This window comes from Tachypleus tridentatus, chromosome 6, assembly GCF_004210375.1.
Source record: "Tachypleus tridentatus isolate NWPU-2018 chromosome 6, ASM421037v1, whole genome shotgun sequence".
Lineage (NCBI taxonomy): Eukaryota > Metazoa > Arthropoda > Merostomata > Xiphosura > Limulidae > Tachypleus > Tachypleus tridentatus.
This window is the reverse complement of record NC_134830.1, coordinates 37755331-37768488: the sequence shown is the minus strand read 5'-3', so window position 1 is coordinate 37768488 and position 13158 is coordinate 37755331. Positions and strand designations below refer to the sequence as shown.

Below are 13158 nucleotides of genomic sequence, written 5' to 3'. Positions count from 1 at the left end.
TACCTACAATATACCATAATCATACTTATCTGGATGGTGTTACCTACAATATACCATAATGATACCTATCTGGATGGTGTTACCTACAATATAACATAATGTTACTTATCTGGATGGTGTTACCTACAATATACCATAATGATACCTATCTCGATGGTGTTACCTACAATATACCATAATGATACCTATCTGGATGGTGTTACCAACAATACACCATGATGCTACTTATCCAGGTGGTGTTACCTACAATACACCATGATGCTACTTATCGAGATGGTGTTACCTACAATATACCATAATGATACCTATCTGGATGCTGTTACCTACAATATACCATATTGATACCTATCTGGATGGTGTTACCTACAATATACCATAATGATACCTATCTGGATAGTGTTACCTACAATATACCATAATGATACTTATCTGGATGGTGTTACCTACAATATACCATAATGATACCTATCTGGATGGTGTTGCCTACAATATACCATAATGTTATTTATCTGGATGGTGTTACCTACAATATACCATAATGTTCCTTATCTGCATGGTGTTACCTACAATAGGGATAATGTTACTTATCTGGATGGTGTTACCTATAATATACCATAATGATACCTATCTCGATGGTGTTACCTACAATATACCATAATGATACCTATCTGGATGGTGTTACCAACAATACACCATGATGTTACTTATCCAGATGGTGTTACGTACAATACACCATGATGCTACTTATCGAGATGGTGTTACCTACAATATACCATAATGATACCTATCTGGATGGTGTTACCTACAATATACCATATTGATACCTATCTGGATGGTGTTACCTACAATAGACCATAATGTTACCTATCTGGAAGGTGTTACCTACAATAGACCATAATGATACCTATCTGGATGGTGTTACCTACAATATACCATAATTCTACCTATCTGGATGGTGTTACCTACAATATACCATGATGATACCTATCTGGATGGTGTTACCTACAATATACCATCATGCTACTTATCTGGATGGTCAGTGATGTCGAGAAACCCACTTGTTGAGAAATTTATATGCAAAAACGACTCGTTTGGGTTAAGAAAATATTTTACATAGAAGAGCGAACTTATCTGGATGGTGTTACTTACAATATACCATAATGATACCTATCTGGATGGTGTTACCTACAATATAATATAATGTTACTTATCTGAATGGTGTTACCTACAATATACCATAATGATACCTATCTGGATGGTGTTACCTACAATATACCATAATGATACCTATCTGGATGGTGTTACCTACAATATACCATAATGATACCTATCTGGATGGTGTTACCTGCAATATACCATAATTCTACCTATCTCGATGGTGTTACCTACAATGTACCATAATGCTACTTATCTGGATGGTGTTACCTACAATATACCATCATGCTACTTATCCGGATGGTGTTACCTACAATATACCATAATGCTACCTATCTGGATGGTGTTACCTACAATATACCATCATGCTACTTATCTGGATGGTGTTAACTACAATATACCATAATGATACTTATCTGGATGGTATTACCTACAATATACCATAATGATACCTATGTGGATGGTGTTACCTACAATATACAATAATGATACCTATCTGGATGGTGTTACCTACAATATACCATAATGTTACTTATCTGGATGGTGTTACCTACAATATACCATAATGTTACTTATCTGGATGGTGTTACCTACAATATACCATAATGTTACTTATCTGGATGGTATTACCTACAATATACCATAATCTTACTTATCTGGATGGTGTTACCTACAATATACCATAATGTTCCTTATCTGCATGGTGTTACCTACAATAGAGGATAATGCTACTTATCTGGATGGTGTTACCTACAATATACCATAATGATACCTATCTGGATGGTGTTACCTACAATATACCATAATGCTACTTATCTGGATGGTGGTACCTACAATATACCATAATGATACCTATCTGGATGGTGTTAGCTACAATATACCATAATGATACCTATCTGGATGGTGTTACCTACAATATACCATAATGATACCTATCTGGATGGTGTTACCTACAATATACCATAATGATACCTATCTGGATGGTGTTACCTACAATATACCATGATGATACTTATCTGGATGGCGTTACCTTCAATATACCATAATGATACCTATGTAGATGGTGTTACCTAAAATATACCATAATGATACCCATCTGGATGGTGTTACCTACAATATACCATAATGTTACTTATCTGAATGGTGTTACCTACAATATACCATAATGTTACTTATCTGGATGACGTTACCTACAATACACCATGATGCTACTTATCCAGATGGTGTTACCTACAATATACCATAATGATACCTATCTGGATGGTGTTACATACAATATACCATGATGATACCTATGTAAACGGTGTTACCTACAATATACCATAATGATACCTATCGGATGGTGTTACCTACAATATACCATAATGATACCTATCTGGATGGTGTTACCTACAATATACCATAATGATACTTATTTGGATGGTGTTACCTACAATATACCATAATGATACTTATCTGGATGGTGTTACCTACAATATACCATAATCATACTTATCTGGATGGTGTTACCTACAATATACCATAATGATACCTATCTGGATGGTGTTACCTACAATATAACATAATGTTACTTATCTGGATGGTGTTACCTATAATATACCATAATGATACCTATCTCGATGGTGTTACCTACAATATACTATAATGATACCTATTTGGATGGTGTTACCAACAATACACCATGATGCTACTTATACAGATGGTGTTACCTACAATACACCATGATGCTACTTATCCAGATGGTGTTACCTACAATATACCATAATGATACCTATCTGGATGGTGTTACCTACAATATACCATATTGATACCTATCTGGATGGTGTTACCTACAATAGACCATAATGATACCTATCTGGATGGTGTTACCTACAATAGACTATAATGATACCTATCTGGATGGTGTTACCTACAATATACCATAATTCTACCTATCTGGATGGTGTTACCTACAAAATACCATGATGATACCTATCTGGATGGTGTTACCTACAATATACCATCATGCTACTTATCTGGATGGTCAGTGATGTCGAGAAACCCACTTGTTGAGAAATTTATATGCAAAAACGGCTCGTTTGGGTTGAGAAAATATTTTACATAGAAGAGCGAACTTATCTGGATGGTGTTACCTACAATATACCATAATGATACTTATCTGGATGGTGTTACCTACAATATACCATAATGATACCTATCTGGATGGTGTTACCTACAATATACCATAATGATACCTATCTGGATAGTGTTACCTGCAATATAACATAATGTTACTTATCTGGATGGTGTTACCTACAATATACCATAATGATACCTATCTGGATGGTGTTACCTACAATATCCCATAATGATACCTATCTGGATGGTGTTACCTACAATATACCATAATTCTACCTATCTCGATGGTGTTATTTACAATGTACCATAATGCTACTTATCTGGATGGTGTTACCTACAATATACCATCATGCTACTTATCCGGATGGTGTTACCTACAATATACCATAATGCTACCTATCTGGATGGTGTTACCTACAATATACCATAATGTTCCTTATCTGCATGGTGTTACCTACAATAGGGGATAATGCTACTTATCTGGATGGTGTTACCTACAATATACCATAATGATACCTATCTGGATGGTGTTACCTACAATATACCATAATGCTACTTATCTGGATGGTGGTACCTACAATATACCATAATGATACCTATCTGGATGGTGTTACCTACAATATACCATAATGATACCTATCTGGATGGTGTTAGCTACAATATACCATAATGATACCTATCTGGATGGTGTTACCTACAATATACCATAATGATACCTATCTGGATGGTGTTACCTGCAATATACCATGATGCTACTTATCCAGATGGTGTTACCTACAATATACCATAATGATACCTATCTGGATGGTGTTACCTACAATATACCATGATGATACTTATCTGGATGGCGTTACCTTCAATATACCATAATGATACCTATGTAGATGGTGTTACCTACAATATACCATAATGATACCTATCTGGATGGTGTTACCTACAATATACCATAATGTTACTTATCTGAATGGTGTTACCTACAATATACCATAATGTTACTTATCTGGATGATGTTACCTACAATATACCATAATGTTACTTATCTGGATGGTGTTACCTACAATATGCCATAATGTTACTTCTCTGAATGGTGTTACCTACAATAGGGGATAATGCTACTTATCTGGATGGTGTTACCTAAAATATACCATAATGATACCTATCTGGATGGTGTTACATACAATATACCATGATGATACCTATGTGGACGGTGTTACCTACAATATACCATAATGATACCTATCTGGATAGTGTTACCTACAATATACCATATTTATACCTATCGGATGGTGTTACCTACAATATACCATAATGATACCTATCTGGATGGTGTTACCTACAATATACCATAATGATACTTATCTGGATGGTGTTACCTACAATATACCATAATGATACCTATCTGGATGGTGTTACCTACAATATACCATAATGATACCTATCTGGATGGTGTTACCTACAATATAACATAATGTTACTTATCTGGATGGTGTTACCTACAATATACCATAATTATACCTATCTCGATGGTGTTACCTACAATATACCATAATGATACCTATCTGGATGGTGTTACCAACAATGCACCATGATGTTACTTATCCAGATGGTGTTACCTACAATACACCATGATGCTACTTATCGAGATGGTGTTACCTACAATATACCATAATGATACCTATCTGGATGGTGTTACCTACAATATACCATATTGATACCTATCTGGATGGTGTTACCTACAATATACCATAATGATACCTATCTGGATGGTGTTACCTACAATAGACCATAATGATACCTATCTGGATTGTGTTACATACAATATACCATAATTCTACCTATCTGGATGGTGTTACTTACAATATACCATGATGATACCTATCTGGATGGTGTTACCTACAATATACCATCATGCTACTTATCTGGATGGTCAGTGATGTTGAGAAACCCACTTGTTGAGAAATTTATATGCAAAAACGGCTCGTTTGGGTTGAGAAAATATTTTACATAGAAGAGCGAACTTATCTGGATGGTGTTACCTACAATATACCATAATGATACTTATCTGGATGGTGTTACTTACAATAGACCATAATGATACCTATCTGGATGGTGTTACCTACAATATACCATAATGATACCTATCTGGATGGTGTTACCTACAATATACCAGAATGATACCTATCTGGATGGTGTTACCTGCAATATACCATAATTTTACCTATCTGGATGGTGTTACCTACAATGTACCATAATGCTACTTATCTGGATGGTGTTACCTACAATATACCATCATGCTACTTATCCGGATGGTGTTACCTACAATATACCATAATGCTACTTATCTGGATGGTGTTACCTACAATATACCATCATGCTACTTATCTGGATGGTGTTACCTACAATAGGGGATAATGCTACTTATCTGGATGGTGTTACCTACAATATACCATAATGATACCTATCTGGATGGTGTTACATACAATATACCATGATGATACCTATGTGGATGGTGTTACCTACAATATACCATAATGATACCTATCTGGTTAGTGTTACCTACAATATACCATATTTAAACCTATCTGGATGGTGTTACCTACAATATACCATAATGATACCTATCTGGATGGTGTTACCTACAATATACCATAATGATACTTATCTGGATGGTGTTACCTACAATATACCATAATGATTATTATCTGGATGGTGTTACCTACAATATACCATGATGCTACTTATGCAGATGGTGTTACCTACAATATACCATAATGATACCTATCTGGATGGTGTTACCTACAATATACCATAATGTTCCTTATCTGGATGGTGTTACCTACAATAGGGGATAATGCTACTTATCTGGATGGTGGTACCTACAATATACCATAATGATACCTATCTGGATGGTGTTACCTACAATATACCATAATGATACCTATCTGGATGGTGTTACCTACAATATACCATAATGATACCTATCTGGATGGTGTTACCTACAATATACCATAATGATACCTATCTGGATGGTGTTACCTACAATATACCATGATGCTACTTATGCAGATGGTGTTACCTACAATATACCATAATGATACCTATCTGGATGGTGTTACCTACAATACACCATGATGCTACTTATCCAGATGGTGTTACCTACAATACACCATAATGATACCTATCTGGATGGTGTTACCTACAATATACCATATTGATACCTATCTGGATGGTGTTACCTACAATATACCATAATGATACCTATCTGGATGGTGTTACCTACAATAGACCATAATGATACCTATCTGGATGGTGTTACCTACAATATACCATAATTCTACCTATCTGGATGGTGTTACCTACAGTGTACCATAATGCTACTTATCAGGGTGGCGTTACCTGCAATATACCATAATGCTACCTATCTGGATGGTGTTACCTACAATATACCATAATGCTACTTATCTGGATGGTGTTACCTACAATATACCATAATGCTACTTATCTGGATGGTGTTACCTACAATAGACCATAATGATACCTATCTGGATGGTGTTACCTACAATATACCATAATTCTACCTATCTGGATGGTGTTACCTACAGTGTACCATAATGCTACTTATCAGGGTGGCGTTACCTGCAATATACCATAATGCTACCTATCTGGATGGTGTTACCTACAATATACCATAATGCTACTTATCTGGATGGTGTTACCTACAATATACCATAATGCTACTTATCTGGATGGTGTTACCTACAATATACCATAATGATACCTATCTGGATGGTGTTGCCTACAATATACCATAATGATACCTATCTGAAGAGTGATGCTTACAATAGAAGTTACCAAAATTTTAATATATATCTGAAGGTGTTTTATTAACACTTAAACTTTATTTGCGATTATTCTACATAATTTGTACTCACCGTGAAGTGTGTATCATTAATTTGCTTGATTTTAATAAACAAGACATGTTCAGTAACAATGTTGGAAAATAATATTCATAATTAGTGTCATAATCCAATGTTCTTTTATAGCTAGGGCGACTAATTACAAAAACAAAATGCAAAATTTTCTAAAATTAACAGAAACAAATCCTATGCTGTTGGGATTTAAAACTGATTCTTTGAATTTCGCGGAAAGCTACACGAAGATTAACTGCGTTAGCCGTCCCTAATTTAGTAGCATAAGAGTAGAAGGAAGGCAGTTAGTCACCATCATCCACTGCCACCTCTTGGTTTACTCTTTTACCCACGAATAGTGTGATTTACCGTAACTTTATACCGCTCCCACGGCTGAAATAGCAAAAATCTTTTATGAGAGAGGGATTCGAACCCCCGACATTCGGATTACGAAGTGGACGCCCTAACCATTTGACCATGTAGAGCCAGATTTTAAATTATTCTATTGACGGTTTTATGACTAACTGTTTTTATAACTTCGTATGTCAAATATTTATCAAAACATTCGGGAAATTAAATAATGTTTTTACTTTAAGTTTTGTGTAGGTGTAACTCGCATGTATACCAATTTTCACCTCAGTTACACAAAAGGCTAAGCAATGTTTCCAAAATCACGGATAGAAAATTAAATGTTGGAGTAGAACTTTTTTATTTTCATTTCATTATAACTATGCTTAAACAAGTGCCTAAAGCATCTATGTGCTTTTCAATATGAAGTAAAAATCCACTCTTTTTACACTGACAAGCTTTATATACAAAAAAGAGAAAACTGGTCTTCAGTTTCAGTTCAGCATAATTTTGGTCATATGATTTTGTTTTAAATTCCTAAAGTATATAAAACAATTTTTCACAATTCGCTCCACAGCAAAACCTATATTAAGATTTTTTTTCAGAACTGCGCAATCAGCCAATTTTGATTTCGAGACGTACGCTATAGAGTTACATATTATGAGCTAAATTCAACTTGAACTACTCTAACATATTTTTGTTCCTTAAATTATTTATATCATGTTTCGTAATTGATTCGAAAAATCTGGCGAGCAGTGTTTCAATCGCGAAACTTCATTAAAAGTAAAGAAGATATCCTGTAAATATATTTTTCTTCTAAGCAACCATAATTCCACACACTTCGTTTTTCATCAAAAAAGTAGAGTTCACCATTTACCATTTCTAAATTGAGTATTAAGTAATTTAGAATTGCATATCATTCTATAAAAAATGCTCAATATATAATAAACTGCAGATTCTGCTGCGTCGTGTGAAGACAACCTGAGTGGTAAATTTAGCTCAAATCTCAAAAGCTGCTTTCGGAATATGAAAGCATAAAGAAGTATTTAATTTAAACCTAAATCAGGTCTTTCGTTATACCTGAAGCTATATAATGATCCAATTTCTCTGATCGAACTAGTTGAGCTGATGCTGTCCAGAGTTACGGCTAATCAACTGGCTGTGGTATTGTTGTTTGTTATATAATGCATGCTTCTATTTTTTAGATTTACAGTCCCCTCTATTGAGGTACGTAGAAACTCTTGAGCATTTAATTTATTTTTAAAGACACCACAAAGTGTTTTGGAAAAAGTAAAAGTGCAAAGACGTAAAATCATTATATCTAAACAAGAGGGAATACTCAATAGCCGCGGAACTTGAAGTTCTTTTATGCAAAACTAGAGTTAACTAATACATGAGACCTTGATCGATCGAAAGTGCAAACTAATTAGATCTCAAATCGGTCAAGAGATGACGAAACTATGAGCTAAAAATTTGTACTTGGAAAAAAAAACAACCTCTAAGAACCATTCTATGAACCGCTATTCCGCTGACGAAAAGACACCAAAGAACCACATCTTATTTGTTGGTGATGGGGGGGTCTAATACAAGTATCCGAGATTAATTTCGTAATAGCCCTCATATGCAACACGTGTTATGTTTTTGTTACATCTTTAACATACAAAAGTTTCCTTTGTTTCCCTCCCAACCAAGTATCTGTATGGCTACACGTATTTACATTTATCTAAACTTCATACAGGATTCTATACCTGAACACACTTGTGTTCTATTCCTTACACAGGTCTGTAAACACATATTTATATAAATCAGAATATCGAAACGGTAACGTAGTGAATCATATTAATGATTGTGAACTTGGCTTGTTGAACCGATCTTCAATCGTATGATGTTATTGAATACATTTATTGCCAGTAAAATATTCAATGTGCTTTTCTATGGATGGTGTCACATTTATGCGCATAATTTAATTTTGTGATAAAGATAAATATTTATTATGTTACTTTAACGAATTTTTTAACTGTACTTGCTAAGCTGTCTTACCTATTGCTTTGACACAAATAGTCAGACCAAAGATCGTGAAACAATGATCTCATTGAAACCCCATTCTGACGTAACCAAAGGCCTAGAGTTACGCTTTGCTCTGACCCTGAAGAAAGTTTATTTATCAGTTTTAGTGTAGATTTACTTACCAAGGTTTAAACCGGTAAACGCTGAAAATTTTCTCCGCACATTTCACGTCATCAGTGATGTCACTGTCTCTGAGATCTAAAACAAAAAGAAAATTATATTACAGTCTAAAAATATAATTATCCTTCCACGAATATTTGGTATATACGTTTAATTTATCATTAGAACAAAGGTGATGTCCTCTATCTTGTTCTTAAAAAATGAAGTTCTTTGTTTAATTTCTGCTTATTTTTCTTCTACACAAGAGGAAAATTAGTTTTCCATGGCTTCTTGAGCAAAGAAGTGGGTAATATTTTCCTTATCTAACAGGAAATCACAGGCCTTATTGATCCAAGGATAGGATGATGTAAAGTCCACATATTTACCGCTTTCTCCATTTTTTATTTCTTACAAGAGTCAGTTGGAATTAGTTATATAGTGGGCACTGAGAAGTTGTGAAACACACTTGTTTGATAATAGACAATGTTGAAAATAAGTTTGTTTGTTTGGAATTTCGCACAAAGCTACTCGAGGGCTATCTGTGCTAGCCGTCCCTAATTTAGCAGTGTAAGACTAGAGGGAAGGCAGCTAGTCATCACCACCCACCGCCAACTCTTGGGCTACTCTTTTACCAACGAATAGTGGGATTGACCGTCACATTATACGCCCCCACGGCTGGGAGGGCGAGCATGTTTAGCGCGACTCGGGCGCGAACCCGCGACCCTCGGATTACGAGTCGCACGCCTTACGCGCTTGGCCATGCCAGGCCGTTGAAAATAAGAAAATCATAGTTGGTTATAGTAAAATAAACGTATAGAACAAGTGGGTTCTGTTTGGAGTGCAAAGACACATCGAACTATCGATAACCTGCGATTATAAATGTCCCGATAACAATGCATAAATGATAAATTCTAAAACTGATAAAAATCTTCGACAGTACCCTCAACTTTTAACATTTACAAAAGTTTGCAAACTAGATTATCTTATCCATATTATTTGCTTTAGTTAGGCCATTTTTCAGGAACCTCCATTTGCTTTAGACTTGTCTTTATTCACCTGTAAATGTAAGTACGAAAATGGTTTCTGAAAATTAAAGGGCTCCAACAGTTGATAATTTTATATCAATAACTCAATATAGGAGAAAATAAAATAAAATGTTTGTTTGTTTAAAATTTCGCGCAAAGCTACACGAGGGCTATCTGTGCTAGTCTTCCCTAATTTAGCAGTGTAAGACTAGAGGGAAGGCAGCTAGTCATCACTCTTGGGCTACTTTTTACCAACGAATAGTGGGATTGACCGTAACATTATAACGCCCCCACGGCTGAATGGGCGAGCATGTTTGGTGCGACGGGAATTCGAGCCCGCTACCCTCAGACTACGAGTCAAACGCCTTAATCTACCTAGTCATCCTTGTAAAGAAGCGTAAACCACGAGAAAGCAAGCTATTAGCCAAACACAATATCGAGAGGAAGAAAAACTGAGGAAAGGGAAGTTTGTCGCAACAGCTATACTCAAAGTGTTAGAGACTTCCCGACGTTGGAAACAGGACGTAAAGTAACTTGCCACAGAATTCACATGTTATGGGAAATTTAAACTTGTCATAGTAAACCAAATACGATTTCTAATTACTATTATAGGGAACCTGTGGTCACGCCATTTCCTTCACAATACCATTTCAATGAACCAGGTAGAAGAACACGAATCACGTAACAGAAGAGGTGTTCATGCTAACAGCCCCTCACCCTCTGACATAATGTGAAGTTATATGACTGCACAGCCATTGACTACTGTGCATCTGATGATGTGAGGCCTTTCGTCACAGTTTCTTATAATTGTTGCATAGGTCATCAGATGAAGCGACAATGGGGAAAACTGAAAAGACACCATATTTTTTATAGAGTGTAATTAACTCCAACAAAAACGATTTCATCTTTCTAGTCTTCTTTGTAGACTTTCAAAACTCATAAGTTAGTTACACATCTCTAAACAACCATAAATCGGGAAAACAAAGATAGCATTTCAAAGATACTTTCTACTGATACAAAGCGTCGTACATTTCAATCAATTAACCAATGTTCGCTCTCTGCTCTCAATAAAGTAATAGATAGATTTTAATAAAACTAATTTAGTGTTTTACAAGATAAGCAAATGAAAATATTGTTTCCAACTTTCGCAATTTGAGTAAAAACTTAACAGTTTGCTCAAACAAAATTTGTTCGAAACTTCTTATCTGGTTGTCCGAGATCAGTAACAGTGCTAGACTGTTATTACAACCATTATTCCCGAGGATTAAGTGAAAAACTATTTTATTGTAAATGTTTATTTATGAACAAAGCCCGTAAGTACTACTGGCTGAGTGTTATTCCTCAGGTAATTATATATGTAAAAACGACTGATATGGAGGGAGAAGGCACTATGTAGAGGAGCGAATAACGTTTCGACCTTCTTCGGTCATTGTCAGGTTCACAAAGAAAGAAAGGGTTGCTACCCGATAGTTGACCATATATTTAAAGTCACCTTCACACGTTTTCAAACACTGCAAATCAAATAAACACAACATAACCATAGAAAACACCCAAATACTAAATAAGCAAACGCAAAATTAAAGAAGCCTTACTTATACAATAACTCAAGCGCAAAATAAACCAATACAAAGAACACCTTTATACCTATATTAATAAATATATCCGACATCTAAGCACGCCCTCTACATTCCTACACTCAATTACACAAATGCCTTCAAACATATGGTCAACTATCGATCAATTAAATCTTTCTTTCTTTGTGAACCTGACGGTGACCGAAAAAGATCGAAACGTTGTTCGCTCCTCTACATAGCGTTTTTCTCAATCCATACCAGCCGTTTTTACATACATAATTTTCTCTACAAGTGGGTTTTCTCGTCATCACGGATCATTACTTCCTCAGGTCAGCATTTTTAAACTTGGAGTTGCTGGGATTGAGCTTCAGGTAGTCTCTGACTTAGATACCGAAAATACTTAACACTTCTAAGCAAAACTTAGTGAAAAGTGTTGCATATCAAATTTTGTTTCTATGTTTATGTGCGTGTGTGTATACAAAGGTTGATAACATTATATTAAAACGATTTTTGGGCTTCACTATGTCTGTACAGTCCATATTACAATATCTGGTCATGCTCCATCTGATTATCACGAAATTTCCCAAACGCCTTTCACTACAATTTCTCATGAAAAAAAAGCTCATTCATAAAGACTTCATGTTCAAAGAAGGCTTCTCCTTCCTGTTTGCTTTCCATAAGCTATCTAGAATACAGGGCGGTGGTTTTTTCTAGCATCGGTTAAACAGTTCGATCGCATAAAAGTCCATAGGAGCTGCTTCCAGCGACTTCACCTATGCATCTTTATATACAATAATTAAAATACGTGTCTCAGTCTCACGTTAAAAGATGGTTGAAAGATATTTCTTGGAAGAATATTTCATA

General features: G+C 35.2%; 1 protein-coding gene across 1 annotated transcript in view; it reads right to left on the bottom strand.

Annotated features, from left to right (window-relative positions):
- The window catches only part of LOC143251584 (uncharacterized), a 52253-nt gene that overhangs the window by 26145 nt on the left and 12950 nt on the right, over window positions 1-13158 (bottom strand). The window contains exon 8 of the mRNA XM_076502855.1: window positions 9719-9794. Coding sequence (XP_076358970.1) covers window positions 9719-9794 — 76 coding nt within the window. The remainder of the gene's footprint in view (window positions 1-9718; window positions 9795-13158) is intronic.